At 40.9% G+C, this 18,282-nt stretch overlaps 1 protein-coding gene across 1 annotated transcript in view; it reads right to left on the bottom strand.

The window, feature by feature from the left end:
- Positions 1 to 3,291: 3,291 nt before the first annotated feature.
- C7 (complement C7) overlaps positions 3,292 to 18,282 on the bottom strand; it is a 117,916-nt gene continuing 102,925 nt past the window's right edge. Inside the window, exon 18 of the mRNA XM_082251610.1 lies at positions 3,292 to 3,699. Coding sequence (XP_082107736.1) covers positions 3,527 to 3,699 — 173 coding nt within the window. The 3' untranslated portion in view covers positions 3,292 to 3,526. The remainder of the gene's footprint in view (positions 3,700 to 18,282) is intronic.

The following is an 18,282-nucleotide window of genomic DNA, read 5'->3' as shown; positions in this document are numbered from 1 at the left end:
GGCCGCTCCGAGGTCGCGGTGCGAGCAGCGCGCCGCGACTTGTGAGGTCGCCCGGCAAAGTAGCGTCGCCCCAGTGTGAACAGGGGGCCTTAGCCAATGAGGGGGGGGGAGTCCCGGGCAGTTTAGACTATCCTGCAACGTTGCTGGATTAAGACGGGCTCAGGTAAGTATTAGGGGGGCTGCTGCGAACATAGAATACATTAAGATAAAAAAAAAACTTTCTGCCTTTACAATCTCTTTAATGTTGGGTGTCCAACGTGTGTGGATGTTGCTGCGTTATGTAAAACTATTAATTTCCTTTTTATCATTTTAGAATGGGGTACCTCGACATTGTGCAGAAATTTAAAGGGCGCCTTGACTGAAAAAAGGTTGAGAAACATTGATCTAGAGCAACTCAGGAGCCCTAAAACCTAACCTGTTTTAACCACTTAAAGAGCAGCCGCCGCAGGTATACTGCGGCAGGCTGGCTCTCCTGCGCAAACCGCCGTACCTGTACGCCGGCTTGCGGGAGCGGGTCTCAGGCGCGCGTGTGTGCCGCCGGCGGCGCCATCGCACGCCCGCTCTCTAGCCCTGCAGCTAAGCAACGTGTCTGGCGGCCACAATCGCCGTCTGGAACCCGGCGATCGCTGCAGGGACTGACAGAAGGCAGTGTGCCGTTGTAACCACGGCGCACCGCTCACCTGTCACTGATTGAAACAGGGCTTCTGTGTTCCTGTTATTTCGAAAAAACAGCAGCCCTGTTTCCATCCACCAAGTTTGGCCCCCACACAGTTAGAATTACCCACTAGGTACACATTTAACCCTTTGATCGCCCCTGGTCAGTGTCATTATCACAGTAACAGTGCATTTTCTTAGCACTGATTACTGTAGTAATGTCGCTGGTCCCCCCAAAAGTGTCAACAATGTCAGTTAGGGGTCTGATCTGTCCGCCGCCAAAAATCGCAGATCGCCGCCATTGCTAGTAAAATAAATAAACATGACATAAATCTTTCCCCAAGTTGGTAGACGCAATACCTTTTGCGCAAACCAATCAAAAAACGCTTATTGGGATTTGTTTTTACCAAAAATATGTAGCAGAATACAAACTGGCCATACATGATTTTTATATATTTTTTTTATTGGGAATGTTATATAGCAGAAAGTGGAAAATACTGCTTTTTATTCAAAATTTATGATCTATTTTTCTTTATAGCGCATAATCAAAAAAACGCAGAGGTGATCAAATACCACTAAAAGAAAGTCCTGTTTGTGGGGAAAAAAAGGTACAGCGTCGCACGACTGCGCAGTTGTCAGTTAACCTCCCTGGCGGTATGATTCTTTTGGATTTTAGGTGCTGAAAGCGGTACCATTATTTTGCATGTAATTCTTGTGAATGAGCAGCCCAAACCAACTGTATACATTTATTATATATATATATATATATATATATATATATATATATAATGTATACAGTTGGTTTGGGCTGCTCATTCACAAGAATTACGTATATATATATATATATATATATATATATATATATATATACATATATATATATACACATATAAACACATATATACATACATACACATATATATATATATATATATATATATATATATATATATATATATATATATGTGTATGTATGTATATATGTGTTTACACAGTACAGTACAGTAAAACTGCAGGAAAGGGCACTGGGGGCAAACTAATATGATTTTTTTTTATTTTAAATAGTATCAGTGTGTTTGGTGTGTTTTTACATTTGAATTTGCCGCCAGTTCCACCCCCCTGAGAACGTCACGTCGCAGGAGACGGAAGCCTGGGCACGGAGAGGATCGGGAGGAAGATCCGCCACGAGACACCGCCAGGACACATCGCTGGATCCCGGTGACAAGGTAAGTAACCCTGCTTACAGGATCCAGCGATGCTTCTGGCGGTACCCCGAGTGTGGTTCGGGGTTACCGCTTTTGCCTCTGAAATTTAACCCCTAGCCACGCTCGGGAATACCGCTAAGAAGGTTAAAGTAACGCAGTGCCAAATTGCAAAAAATTGCCTGATCATTAATGGGGCAAATCCTTCTGGTCCAGAAGTGCTTAACCACTTGCCGACCGCCGCACGACTATTTACGTCGGCGGTCAGCCCCTCACAGGCAGAGCGACGTAGGGCTACTTCGCTAGCCTGTGAGGGTCTAGGGAGCGAGCGCGCGCCACCGGAGGCGCGCTCCTGCTCCCGCGTGGTCACGGACCCCCCCGCACATGTGACATGTGTCACTCGGCGATCGTCGGTGCAGAGGGAGAAAGGCAGGCGGCTAGTGTAAACAAGCGGCCTGTCATTCTCCCCTGTGTAGAAACAGTGATTATACGGTTCTACTATGTAGGACAGTTGATCACTGTTCCTACACCTCAAGCCACAGCCAATCACAGTTAGAATCACGCCCCTAGGGACACACATAACCCCTCCCTCTCAAAAAAAGTTAACCCCTTCACTGCCAGTGTAATTTTACAGTAACAGTGCATATGTATAGCACTGATTACTGTAGAAATGTCACTGGTAACCCCAAAAGTGTCAAAAATGTCAGTCAAGGGTCCAATCTGTCCGCCGCAATGTCGCAGTCCCACAAAAAAAATCGCAGATTGCCGCCATTACGCGTTAAAAAAAAAATGACAAAAATCTTTCCCTTTGTTAGTAAACGCAATAACTTTTGCGCAAACCAATCAAAATACTCTTTTTGCGATTTTTTTTACCAAACATATGGTAAAAAAAAAATTGGCCCAACGTTAAAAAATTTTGATTTTTACTTTTTTGGGGGGGGGGAATTTCATATAAAAAAATGGGAAAAATATTGTTATTTTTGCAAAATTGACGCTGTTTTTTTGTTTATAGCGCAAAAAGTAAAAATCGCACAGGTGATCGAATACCACCAAAAGCTCTGTTTGTGGGAAAAAAAGGACGTCAAATTTGTTTAGGTACAGCATCGCACGACCGCGCAATTGTCCGTTAAATTCACAGTGCCGAATCGCAAAAAAGGCCCTGGTCAGGAAGGGGGTAAAATCTTCCAGGGATTAAGTGGTTAATATACAAATAGTAACCTAATCCACACCCTCCAGTCTCTCATTCCTTACTTTTGACCTGTTGTTTGATAGACAGCCAATAATAAAGCATGCCAAACAGTAAACCCAAATACAGATTTCACCATGTAAAGTTACCTATCATAAATAATATGCTGGAAATGGAAATTGGCCAGTCTGACGATGCTGGAGACTGGAAACAGAACGCTCTGTGCTTATTATTTAAGAAAAAGCCGAATACTAAAGGAAGGGATTTATTTTTAGCTGGTACTAAAAAAAAAAAACTCATTTGTTTTACAAAACACAAACACAAGACCTGACAGCTTGAATTTGATGTTACATTTCATTTTAGCAGTATTATAATTCAATGGCATTTGTAGGCATGAAGGAGCCGCAGAGCGGCGGAAGTGCTGAGTTGCTTTGACGTTTTCTCTAGCAGGACAAAAACGCAGCGACACGGTACTGAGATTCCTCTACTCATCACAGGGACTCGTGCTGACAACTTCCACATCCTGCCCTTGGCATCGGAGGATTCCAGCGTCACATTCACTCACAGTTTGCTCCCTGCCGTTCATAAGGACACAAATGCTGATTCCTTTATCATGGCAGCTCCCAGCTTTTCTGCAGACACATGTGTTTGTTTCATCTGGACAAACAGGGAGAAGGTTGGATTAACACAATGTAAACTAGACTAAACAATAGCTATCCAGTCCTATAAGCAGTGGTCATTTTGGCAGAAAAATTTCGATTTCGCTTTAGTCATAGTCTTTTGACTAAAGTGCTATTTTAGTTTTAGTCATATTTTAGTCATCTGATGTGTTTTACTTTTAGTCATATTTTTGTCAACTAAAATCTCCAGAACATTTTAGTTGACTAAAATCTCAAACATTTTAGTCTGCTACAAATCGAAAGGGTTTAGGTAAATTGTAATTCATTATTTAAACGTTTCTCTAGAATTTCCAAACAAATTATATACTCCTGGAGTAAAAATTGAATATGTTATTATTTATGGTATTAAGGTATTTCCAAAATTAAAATATCCACTTACTCTTGGGCGTCATCGGAAGCCCTCAATGATGCCCAGTGGGAGGGGCGAAACGCGTAAAGCGAGGTACAGCACCTGACGTCACATCTGCAAGGTGGAACGCACGCCCCACTCTGCAGTCCACCGGCCTTACATGCACTTAGAAGTATTAGCGGTTATTACATGTAAGTAGATATTTTAATTTTGGAAATAAAATTTACATACTTACACTATGGAGAGTCTATCCATTTTATCTATGTCGTTGGCTATTAACCGGTTGCCGACTGCTCACAGTATATTTACTGCGGCAGTCAGCCCCGGCCAGGCAGAGTGACGTAGGTCTACGTCGCTCGCCTGTCACTCCTTTTAGAGCCAATAGCGGGCGAGCGCGCGCCCGCCGAGGTGTGCGCCCGCCTCAGCTCGTTCACAAAGGAGTGTGGGCGTGTGACCAGCGGACCCGATGTCCGCCGGTCACACTACGATCGCCGGTACAGCGGGAGAAAGACAGAGCGGCTTATGTAAACAAGCCGCCTATCATTCTCCCCTGTGTAAAAATGAAGATCAGACGGTTCTACTATGTAGAACCGTTGATCTTTGTTTTTACACTAGGAGACCTGTCCCACTACAGTTAGAATCACGCCCCTAGGACACACTTAACCCCTCCCTGTCCAATACAGTTAACCCCTTCCCTGCCAGTGTCATTTTTGCAGTAACAGTGCATATATATAGCACTGATTACTGCAGTAATGTCACTGATACCCCCAAAAGTGTCAAAAATGTCAGTCAAGGGTCCGATCTGTCCGCCGCAATGTCGCAGTACCGCAAAAAAAATCGCAGATCGCCGCCATTACTCGTTAAAAAAAAAACACCAAAAATGACAAAAATCTTTCCCTTTGTTAGTAAACGCGATAACTTTTGCGCAAACCAATCAAAATATGCTTTTTGCGATTTTTTTTACCAAACATATGTAGCGTAAAACAATTTGGCCGAAAATGTTAAAAAATTTTGATTTTTACATTTTTTTGGGGGGGAATTTCATATAAAAAAAAGTGAAAAATATTGTTATTTTTGCAAACATTACGCACTTTTTTGTTTATAGCGCATGATCGAAAAATCGCACAGGTAATCAAATACCACCAAAAGAAAGCTCTGTTTGTGGGAAAAAAAGGACGTGAAATTCGTTTAGGTACAGCTTCGTGCGACCGCGCAATTGTCTGTCAAAGTCACGCAGTAAAAAATCGCAAAAAAAACCCCTGGTCAGGAAGGGGGTAAAATCTTCCGGGGCTTAAGTGGTTAAAGATACAGATCCCAATAGGATTTTCATGACTGACTCCGTGGGGGACTCTAATACCTACCTCTTTGCAGTAACCCATCCAGTCTCTGGTGAGTGGGGGCACATAGTGGAGCACGGAGTGAGCACTATTGAGCACCTATTGATTATCTTTGAAGCACAGAACGGCACTTTATGGACAATATATGGACATTTTTATTTCTGCACAATATATTAATTGATTGTATATATAATTTTTTTTTACATATTTATGGTATAATTTGTCACTTTTTGGCACTGAGCATAATTTATGTGTGTATATTTAGACGTTTGATTTGTAAAGGAGCAGCGCTGACACCCATTTTTTATTCATTATTTAAAGGTATATACCTTTTTGCCAGCAGCAGCCCATACTAATTGCAATATTAACCACATATTTACTGCTTTCAGCATGTATTCATTTTTACTAATATACTCCATAGCGCAGGGACTCTTTGCTTATTTATGTACTGTGACATACTGAAGCAGAGCATGATCCCCTCCCCTCGGAGACTGGGCCGCAGGGCAGTATTCCAACATGATAACAACCCCAAACACACTTCCAAGACGACCACTGCCTTGCTAAAGAAGTTAAGGGTAAGAGTAATGGACTGGCCAAGCATGCCTCCAGACCTAAACCCTATTGAGCATCTGTGGGGCATCCTCAAACAGAAGATGGAGGAGCACAGGATCTCTAACATCCACCAGCTCCATGATGTCGTCATGGAGGAGGGGAAGAGGACTCCAGTGGCAACCTGTGAAGCTCTGGTGAACTCCATGCCCAAGAGGGTTATGTCAGTGCTGGAAAATAATGGTGGCCACACAAATTTTTTACACTTTAGACATATTCACTTAGGGGTGTACTCACTGTTGTTGCCAGCGGTTTAGACATGAATGGCTGTGTGTTGAGTTATTTTGAGGGGACAGCAAATTTACACTGTTATACAAGCTGTACACTCACTACTTTACATTGTAGCAAATTGTCATTTCTTCAGTGTTGTCACATGAAAATATATAATAAAATATTTACAAAAATGTCAGGGATGTACTCACTTTTGTCAGATACTGTACATCAAATACAAAAGCCTCTGTGTCAAATAATCAATAGAGAACTCATAAGTAAATATGCGATGTGTTACAAATAACCTCATTAAAAAATATAGTGAAAGTCCAATATCAGACTGCTTATAGTAAGAAAAAAAGTCCCTATTATAACATAGTGCCACATATGAAATCTTATACTTCACCATCGTGTGTCCACACCATGTGACTAGGGCAAACAATGCTCACTCACCGGACTTTTTAGCACTAAGACGGTCAATAGGCACTTTATTCATAAACAAGGATTGCTCTCTTCCCATAGATCAGAGACCCTCTTTAGCATCAGTTTTTGGCGATACACACGCCCATCTAAATCTCCTCAACGCACCATCAACATATAGGAACCACAAAAGAAGATCTCATTGTGCAGTATTTACCATATGCAAAAATCACCAAGGGATAAAACATATCAATATTGCTCTCACATTTATGAGTGCCCCAGCTTGGCACCAAAATATCCAGCTTGTGTATAACAGAAAGCATGTAATGTCGCTGCTCTGCTCACTAATGGAGCCGGCATGCGTTGCAAAGACCAGATCTCCCACACCAGATGTGACACACTGGAACCGATGACCGGAATTACCTGCCTGTACACATTTCATCTCTCTGATATCTTCAGGAAGCTATCCAGTCGCCATTTTGCTAAAGCATAGTTCGCCCTTGTCACATGGTGTGGCATTATGTTATAATAAGGACTTTTTTTCACTATAAGCAGTCTGATATTGGGCTTTCACCATAATATTTGTATGAAAATTGGAGAGAGATTATTGGGGGTACCCTGGACCAAATAAGGAACCACGGACTACAAGTAAAATGGGATTTTCTGGGGCTGTAATATGTTCTAAAGGAACATACACATGGACAAAAACATTCATAAAACTAATAAATTTATTGAAATACTAAAAAGATTCAATAAAATTCATAACAAGATGATATACATTGGATATACATTGGATGTTTAGACAAAAAGGAATCAGTAACATGGATACCAGGTCCTACATGTTTCGCCGAGGTGTAATCCCTCATGTAGCGGCTTCTTCAGGGACCAATTTGTGTGATCCATACAAGATTGATTTTATCCAACCAATTGAACATCTGCTGAAAATAAGGAAGATGTGGTCGTTCACAGGGTAGCTAGATCAGGTAGTCTGTCTGCAGTCCGCTGTGTATAGGTCTGGTCCAGTATTCACCTATTTCTGGGTACCCTGACTTTGCTGGCTATACGTTTCTGGCTTCGTTGGGTGAGCAGTAGGATCCTTTGGCCGCTCTTGGATGCCACATTTTCCTTATTTTCAGCAGATGTTCAATTGGTTGGATAAAATGAATCTTGTATGGATCACACAAATTGGTCCCTGAAAAAGCCGCTCCAATGAGGGATTAAACCTCGGCGAAACATGTAGGACCTGGTATCCATGTTACTGATTCCTTTTTGTCTAAACATCCAATGTATATAATCTTGTTATGAATTTTAATGCAACTTTTTTGCATTTCAATAAATTTATTAATTTTATGAATGTTTTGGTCCATGTGTATGTCTTCCTTTAGAACATATTACAGCCCCAGAAAATCCCATTTTACTTGGGCTGTAGTCCGTGGTTCCTTAATCTGTCCAGAGTACCCCCACTAATCTCTCTCCAATTTTGATATATTAGGGATCTGGCTGATATATGTTCTATCTAGTGAGCCAACAAACTCTCACCCTTATTTTCCTAAATATTTTTATGAGATTATATGTAAAACATTGCACATTTATTTATGAGTTATCTATTGATTATCTGACACTGAGGCATTTTTGTTTGATGTATGTTCATATAGAAGCCCTTTTTTTATTGATTTTGTGTTGTTTACACAAGAGTGGGTCACACTTAGTAAGGTGGCAGCTTATTTTGTAGTTTTCGTTGAATGCAAAAAAATCACCTACACACCAGCAAAGGTGGAAAGTATAAAGTGAACCTATGTGCTCAGGGGTACGATAAAAATTAAAATTAAAACGGAATGCTGCTACTTGTCAGGAGAAAATATAAAACATTACATTTCATAAAAATGTTACAATATGAAACATAATACAAAATTCAGTAGCGCAAAACTAAAAGGATGCCATAGGATCCCAGTACACCTCAATATAATGCATCTATATTGAGGTGTACTGGGATCCGATGGCATCCTTTTAGTTTTGCGCTACTGAATTTTGTATTATGTTCCATATTGTAACATTTTTATGAAATTTCATGTTTTATAGTTTTCGTTGAATACTTGACGCAGGGCACCTTCTACCTTGGTGAACTCTATAATAAAGCCCATGGTTTTGGAATGGGATGTCCAACAAGCTTGTTTAGATGTGATGCTCACGTGTCCACAACTATTTGTTTATACAATGTACATGAAGACAGGCAGGTATATTTACTGCCCAATGAATAAACTGCATATTTCATTTTTGCTCTGTCAATTTGATAAAAAGCTGACACCTAAGAGAGCCTGGACACAAGTACTGACGGAAGTTCAAATTTCAGAAAGAAATATTTCTACATCTAGAAATGGTTAGAGCTGAGCACGGTGCATACATGACTAGAGGGCGTGTTATTTTGTGATGGTCGCCCTTTAACTAGAGACGTAATGTCTTGTTCGATCATATCTAAAAACAAAAGCCAAATCTCAGCATAAGGTTGATACATATAGACCTATTTATACAGAGTAAAAGTCAATTATTTCTTGTTTTTTGATGGAATTATAATTTTGATAGCTTTGCCATTTTCAAAACCACTTGTAATTGTAAATTCCATACAGATAAAAGGAATTTTAATAAAAGATCGGAATTTTCACAGTACAAAATAAAAAAATGTATCTGAAAACATTTTTGTATTAATAGTGGCAGAAATTGATGTGCAACATGGTTCAGGGGGCTTTTTTCACAGAAAAAATGCAATGTTATGTGTTGCTTTCAGTGCTGATCCAATGTGCAAACACAAGATCAGCACTTGGAGGTTTAAGGTGGAACTTTAGACATAATGTACTCTAGATCAGTGTCAAAAGGCATTTCTCTGCAATGTTTTTATAGCTATGTCCCCACTGGGGTAATTCACTTACAGTTTCTTTACTGGTGACTAGAGATGTATAGAACTGTTCGCCGGCGAACAGTTCCCGGCGAACTTAGCATGTTCGCGTTCGCCGCTGCCGGCGAACATATGCGATGTTCGGTCCGCCCCCCATAAGACATCATTGAGGCAAACTTTGACCCTGAACTTTACAGTCAGCAGACACATTTCCAGCCAATCAGCGTACCTCCCTCCCACACCCTCCCACCTCCTATAAATAAGCAAGGGCAGCATCCATCTTAGATCATTCTGAAGCAGTGTGTGTAGTGAGAGTAGGGAGAGCTGCTGCTGCTGCTGCTGCTGTTAAGCTAGGGACAGTTAGTCAGTGTTCCTGGTCTTGCAGTGTTCTTGGTCCACTGCTGCTGTAATATCAGCACCCCAAAAAGCCCTTCTAAGGGCTGGTATTTGTGTTTTTTTTTTTTTTTTTATATATATATATATATATATATACCTAGCGTCCCCAAAAGCCCTTTTAAGGGCTGGTAATTGAGTTGTTTCTTCATATATATATATATATATCTATATCTATCTAGTGTCCCCAAAAGCCCTTTTAAGGGCTGGTAATTGAGGATTTTTTTATTTATATATATACATATATATATATATATAGTGTCCCCAAAAGCCCTTTTAAGGGCTGGTAAGGTAATAGATTTTTTTCTTTATATATATATATATATTGTACACTGCAGTTGCCTGCCCGCTGTGTGTGAGAGGCCACAGACCTACCACAGACTGTACTGTGTGCACACCACACTCATTTCGGGTGGCACAGGCACAGTACCTGGCATTTTAAAAAATATTTTTTTTTCCTCTGTCATAATTGCAGTGAGTGCTGTGTCAGGTCCACAGAGTGCACTGTACCCACTGCAGTGCACTGCCCACCACTGATATATATACGTTGGCACAGCATCTTGTTGCAATAAATTGAAAAAAAAAAATATTTTTTATTATTGCAGTTGCCTGGGCTGCCAGTGACTGTCAGGTCCACAGAGTGTACTGTGCCCACTGCAGTGCCACTGTGTGCCCACCCACCACTGATATATAAGGTGGCACAGCAGCTTGCAAAGTAAAAAAAATATATATATTTTTTTAAATTGCAGTTGCCTGGGTGCCAGTGACTGCTGTCAGGTCCACAGAGAGTGTACTGTGCCACTGCCCACCCACCACTGATATATAAGGTGGCACAGCAGCTTGCAAAGTAAAAAAATATATATATTTATTTAAATTGCAGTTGCCTGGGTGCCAGTGACTGCTGTCAGGTCCACAGAGAGTGTACTGTGCCACTGCCCACCCACCACTGATATATAAAGTGGCACAGCAGCTTGCAAAGTAAAAAAAATATATATATATTTTTTAAATTGCAGTTGCCTGGGTGCCAGTGACTGCTGCCAGGTCCACAGAGAGTGTACTGTGCCACTGCCCACCCACCACTGATATATATGCCTGCAAGAGAAAAAGCCAGCCGCAGAGAAGCCGTATTCCTGAAAATATAAGAAAAATGCTTTTTTTTAGGGGTTCTGGACATGCTACAGAGCTGAAACTTGACAGGTACACTTTTTAGACCCCCCAGACACTAAATACAAAAAATGACATGCCTGCCTAAAAAAATGCCCGATAAATGCCTGCAAGAGATAAAGACAGCCGCAGAGAAGCCGTATTCCTGAAAATATAAGAAAAATGCTGTTTTTTAGGGGTTCTGGACATGCTACAGAGCTGAAACTTGACAGGTACACTTTTTAGACCCCCCAGACACTAAATACAAAAAATGACATGCCTGCCTAAAAAAATGCCCGATAAATGCCTGCAAGAGAAAAAGACAGCCGCAGAGAAGCCGTATTCCTGAAAATATAAGAAAAATGCTGTTTTTTAGGGGTTCTGGACATGCTACAGAGCTGAAACTTGACAGGTACACTTTTTAGACCCCCCAGACACTAAATACAAAAAATGACATGCCTGCCTAAAAAAATGCCCGATAAATGCCTGCAAGAGAAAAAGACAGCCGCAGAGAAGCCGTATTCCTGAAAATATAAGAAAAATGCTGTTTTTTAGGGGTTCTGGACATGCTACAGAGCTGAAACTTGACAGGTACACTTTTTAGACCCCCCAGACACTAAATACAAAAAATGACATGCCTGCCTAAAAAAATGCCCGCTAAATGCCTGCAAGAGAAAAAGCCAGCCGCAGAGAAGCCGTATTCCTGAAAATATAAGAAAAATGCTTTTTTTTAGGGGTTCTGGACATGCTACAGAGCTGAAACTTGACAGGTACACTTTTTAGACCCCCCAGACACTAAATACAAAAAATGACATGCCTGCCTAAAAAAATGCCCGATAAATGCCTGCAAGAGAAAAAGACAGCCGCAGAGAAGCCGTATTACTGAAAATATAAGAAAAATGCTGTTTTTTAGGGGTTCTGGACATGCTACAGAGCTGAAACTTGACAGGTACACTTTTTAGACCCCCCAGACACTAAATACAAAAAATGACATGCCTGCCTAAAAAAATGCCCGATAAATGCCTGCAAGAGAAAAAGACAGCCGCAGAGAAGCCGTATTACTGAAAATATAAGAAAAATGCTGTTTTTTAGGGGTTCTGGACATGCTACAGAGCTGAAACTTGACAGGTACACTTTTTAGACCCCCCAGACACTAAATACAAAAAAATGACATGCCTGCCTAAAAAAATGCCCGATAAATGCCTGCAAGAGAAAAAGCCAGCCGCAGAGAAGCCGTATTCCTGAAAATATAAGAAAAATGCTTTTTTTTAGGGGTTCTGGACATGCTACAGAGCTGAAACTTGATAGGTACACTTTTTAGACCCCCCAGACACTAAATACAAAAAATGACATGCCTGCCTAAAAAAATGCCCGATAAATGCCTGCAAGAGAAAAAGACAGCCGCAGAGAAGCCGTATTACTGAAAATATAAGAAAAATGCTGTTTTTTAGGGGTTCTGGACATGCTACAGAGCTGAAACTTGACAGGTACACTTTTTAGACCCCCCAGACACTAAATACAAAAAATGACATGCCTGCCTAAAAAAATGCCCGCTAAATGCCTGCAAGAGAAAAAGCCAGCCGCAGAGAAGCCATATTCCTGAAAATATAAGAAAAATGCTGTTTTTTAGGGGTTCTGGACATGCTACAGAGCTGAAACTTGACAGGTACACTTTTTAGACCCCCCAGACACTAAATACAAAAAATGACATGCCTGCCTAAAAAAATGCCCGATAAATGCCTGCAAGAGAAAAAGACAGCCGCAGAGAAGCCGTATTCCTGAAAATATAAGAAAAATGCTGTTTTTTAGGGGTTCTGGACATGCTACAGAGCTGAAACTTGACAGGTACACTTTTTAGACCCCCCAGACACTAAATACAAAAAATGACATGCCTGCCTAAAAAAATGCCCGATAAATGCCTGCAAGAGAAAAAGCCAGCCGCAGAGAAGCCATATTCCTGAAAATATAAGAAAAATGCTTTTTTTTAGGGGTTCTGGACATGCTACAGAGCTGAAACTTGACAGGTACACTTTTTAGACCCCCCAGACACTAAATACAAAAAATGACATGCCTGCCTAAAAAAATGCCCGATAAATGCCTGCAAGAGAAAAAGACAGCCGCAGAGAAGCCGTATTACTGAAAATATAAGAAAAATGCTGTTTTTTAGGGGTTCTGGACATGCTACAGAGCTGAAACTTGACAGGTACACTTTTTAGACCCCCCAGACACTAAATACAAAAAATGACATGCCTGCCTAAAAAAATGCCCGCTAAATGCCTGCAAGAGAAAAAGCCAGCCGCAGAGAAGCCATATTCCTGAAAATATAAGAAAAATGCTGTTTTTTAGGGGTTCTGGACATGCTACAGAGCTGAAAATTGACAGGTACACTTTTTAGACCCCCCAGACACTAAATACAAAAAATGACATGCCTGCCTAAAAAAATGCCCGATAAATGCCTGCAAGAGAAAAAGACAGCCGCAGAGAAGCCGTATTACTGAAAATATAAGAAAAATGCTGTTTTTTAGGGGTTCTGGACATGCTACAGAGCTGAAACTTGACAGGTACACTTTTTAGACCCCCCAGACACTAAATACAAAAAATGACATGCCTGCCTAAAAAAATGCCCGCTAAATGCCTGCAAGAGAAAAAGCCAGCCGCAGAGAAGCCATATTCCTGAAAATATAAGAAAAATGCTGTTTTTTAGGGGTTCTGGACATGCTACAGAGCTGAAAATTGACAGGTACACTTTTTAGACCCCCCAGACACTAAATACAAAAAATGACATGCCTGCCTAAAAAAATGCCCGATAAATGCCTGCAAGAGAAAAAGACAGCCGCAGAGAAGCCGTATTCCTGAAAATATAAGAAAAATGCTGTTTTTTAGGGGTTCTGGACATGCTACAGAGCTGAAACTTGACAGGTACACTTTTTAGACCCCCCAGACACTAAATACAAAAAATGACATGCCTGCCTAAAAAAATGCCCGATAAATGCCTGCAAGAGAAAAAGCCAGCCGCAGAGAAGCCGTATTCCTGAAAATATAAGAAAAATGCTTTTTTTTAGGGGTTCTGGACATGCTACAGAGCTGAAACTTGACAGGTACACTTTTTAGACCCCCCAGACACTAAATACAAAAAATGACATGCCTGCCTAAAAAAATGCCCGATAAATGCCTGCAAGAGAAAAAGACAGCCGCAGAGAAGCCGTATTACTGAAAATATAAGAAAAATGCTGTTTTTTAGGGGTTCTGGACATGCTACAGAGCTGAAACTTGACAGGTACACTTTTTAGACCCCCCAGACACTAAATACAAAAAATGACATGCCTGCCTAAAAAAATGCCCGATAAATGCCTGCAAGAGAAAAAGCCAGCCGCAGAGAAGCCGTATTCCTGAAAATATAAGAAAAATGCTTTTTTTTAGGGGTTCTGGACATGCTACAGAGCTGAAACTTGATAGGTACACTTTTTAGACCCCCCAGACACTAAATACAAAAAATGACATGCCTGCCTAAAAAAATGCCCGATAAATGCCTGCAAGAGAAAAAGACAGCCGCAGAGAAGCCGTATTACTGAAAATATAAGAAAAATGCTGTTTTTTAGGGGTTCTGGACATGCTACAGAGCTGAAACTTGACAGGTACACTTTTTAGACCCCCCAGACACTAAATACAAAAAATGACATGCCTGCCTAAAAAAATGCCCGCTAAATGCCTGCAAGAGAAAAAGCCAGCCGCAGAGAAGCCATATTCCTGAAAATATAAGAAAAATGCTGTTTTTTAGGGGTTCTGGACATGCTACAGAGCTGAAACTTGACAGGTACACTTTTTAGACCCCCCAGACACTAAATACAAAAAATGACATGCCTGCCTAAAAAAATGCCCGATAAATGCCTGCAAGAGAAAAAGACAGCCGCAGAGAAGCCGTATTCCTGAAAATATAAGAAAAATGCTGTTTTTTAGGGGTTCTGGACATGCTACAGAGCTGAAACTTGACAGGTACACTTTTTAGACCCCCCAGACACTAAATACAAAAAATGACATGCCTGCCTAAAAAAATGCCCGATAAATGCCTGCAAGAGAAAAAGCCAGCCGCAGAGAAGCCATATTCCTGAAAATATAAGAAAAATGCTTTTTTTTAGGGGTTCTGGACATGCTACAGAGCTGAAACTTGACAGGTACACTTTTTAGACCCCCCAGACACTAAATACAAAAAATGACATGCCTGCCTAAAAAAATGCCCGATAAATGCCTGCAAGAGAAAAAGACAGCCGCAGAGAAGCCGTATTACTGAAAATATAAGAAAAATGCTGTTTTTTAGGGGTTCTGGACATGCTACAGAGCTGAAACTTGACAGGTACACTTTTTAGACCCCCCAGACACTAAATACAAAAAATGACATGCCTGCCTAAAAAAATGCCCGCTAAATGCCTGCAAGAGAAAAAGCCAGCCGCAGAGAAGCCATATTCCTGAAAATATAAGAAAAATGCTGTTTTTTAGGGGTTCTGGACATGCTACAGAGCTGAAAATTGACAGGTACACTTTTTAGACCCCCCAGACACTAAATACAAAAAATGACATGCCTGCCTAAAAAAATGCCCGATAAATGCCTGCAAGAGAAAAAGACAGCCGCAGAGAAGCCGTATTACTGAAAATATAAGAAAAATGCTGTTTTTTAGGGGTTCTGGACATGCTACAGAGCTGAAACTTGACAGGTACACTTTTTAGACCCCCCAGACACTAAATACAAAAAATGACATGCCTGCCTAAAAAAATGCCCGCTAAATGCCTGCAAGAGAAAAAGCCAGCCGCAGAGAAGCCATATTCCTGAAAATATAAGAAAAATGCTGTTTTTTAGGGGTTCTGGACATGCTACAGAGCTGAAAATTGACAGGTACACTTTTTAGACCCCCCAGACACTAAATACAAAAAATGACATGCCTGCCTAAAAAAATGCCCGATAAATGCCTGCAAGAGAAAAAGACAGCCGCAGAGAAGCCGTATTCCTGAAAATATAAGAAAAATGCTGTTTTTTAGGGGTTCTGGACATGCTACAGAGCTGAAACTTGACAGGTACACTTTTTAGACCCCCCAGACACTAAATACAAAAAATGACATGCCTGCCTAAAAAAATGCCCGATAAATGCCTGCAAGAGAAAAAGCCAGCCGCAGAGAAGCCGTATTCCTGAAAATATAAGAAAAATGCTTTTTTTTAGGGGTTCTGGACATGCTACAGAGCTGAAACTTGACAGGTACACTTTTTAGACCCCCCAGACACTAAATACAAAAAATGACATGCCTGCCTAAAAAAATGCCCGATAAATGCCTGCAAGAGAAAAAGACAGCCGCAGAGAAGCCGTATTACTGAAAATATAAGAAAAATGCTGTTTTTTAGGGGTTCTGGACATGCTACAGAGCTGAAACTTGACAGGTACACTTTTTAGACCCCCCAGACACTAAATACAAAAAATGACATGCCTGCCTAAAAAAATGCCCGCTAAATGCCTGCAAGAGAAAAAGCCAGCCGCAGAGAAGCCATATTCCTGAAAATATAAGAAAAATGCTGTTTTTTAGGGGTTCTGGACATGCTACAGAGCTGAAAATTGACAGGTACACTTTTTAGACCCCCCAGACACTAAATACAAAAAATGACATGCCTGCCTAAAAAAATGCCCGATAAATGCCTGCAAGAGAAAAAGCCAGCCGCAGAGAAGCCATATTCCTGAAAATATAAGAAAAATGCTGTTTTTTAGGGGTTCTGGACATGCTACAGAGCTGAAACTTGACAGGTACACTTTTTAGACCCCCCAGACACTAAATACAAAAAATGACATGCCTGCCTAAAAAAATGCCCGATAAATGCCTGCAAGAGAAAAAGACAGCCGCAGAGAAGCCGTATTACTGAAAATATAAGAAAAATGCTGTTTTTTAGGGGTTCTGGACATGCTACAGAGCTGAAACTTGACAGGTACACTTTTTAGACCCCCCAGACACTAAATAAAAAAATGACATGCCTGCCTAAAAAAATGCCCGCTAAATGCCTGCAAGAGAAAAAGCCAGCCGCAGAGAAGCCATATTCCTGAAAATATAAGAAAAATGCTGTTTTTTAGGGGTTCTGGACATGCTACAGAGCTGAAAATTGACAGGTACACTTTTTAGACCCCCCAGACACTAAATACAAAAAATGACATGCCTGCCTAAAAAAATGCCCGATAAATGCCTGCAAGAGAAAAAGCCAGCCGCAGAGAAGCCATATTCCTGAAAATATAAGAAAAATGCTGTTTTTTAGGGGTTCTGGACATGCTACAGAGCTTAAACTTCACAGGTACACTTTTTAGACCCCCCAGATGCTAAATCCAAAGAAATTTTTTATTTTTATTTTTTTTTAATTTTTCCAATAATTGGCTCTCTATCAAAAAATTATAATTTTTAAGAACTTTTTTTTGCGTGATCCCTCTCCGGCATGCCACAGTCCAGGTGTTAGTCCCCTTGAAACAACTTTTCCATCACTATTGTGGCCAGAAAGAGTCCCTGTGTGTTTTAAAATTCGCCTGCCTATTGAAGTCTATGGCGGTTCGCCCGGTTCGCCAGTTCGCGAACATTTGCCGATGTTCGCGTTCGCCGTTCGCGAACGGCGAATTTTAGGTTCGCGACATCACTACTGGTGACTGCTGTCACGCAGAAAAAAGTAAGGGTAAACCTAAAATGCCACAGAAGCAGAGGGGATATCTCGCAATGGGGACAGCTATTCCAGTGGAACCTGTCAAAGGTAAGTCTTTGTTGCTTTGGATAAAAGAAAGAGGTTGGGACTTTACATGAGAAACGTGACACAGCCGAAATGGAAAGTTTATACATTTTTATTGATACACATCATCAGAACATGACAGAAATTGTTACATAGTCAACACACTAAGGGAACTGATACATGGTCCTCGGATCCAAATACATAACAATCAGCAAGGCGAGATTTCAAATAATAATAGAGTCATATATTATGTTCACAGTATCACGTATTAAAATCCAAGTAATATACAATTCATATTTTTTTATAGATATCGTCTCACGCTGCCCCACATTATACTCCCCCTCTTGGCTTCGCTTATTCCAGCCCACACCCATCATGTGTGCAGCGTTTTCTGCCTATCCCGCCTGCTCTGTGTGCCCTCGGCTCCCGGGGAGGACATTTGGGCCGCATTTATTCGCCATGCCACACAC

Source organism: Pelophylax lessonae, assembly GCF_965119305.1.
Source record: "Pelophylax lessonae genome assembly, chromosome: 1".
Taxonomy (NCBI): domain Eukaryota; kingdom Metazoa; phylum Chordata; class Amphibia; order Anura; family Ranidae; genus Pelophylax; species Pelophylax lessonae.
This window is presented reverse-complemented; position numbering and strand designations above follow the sequence as displayed.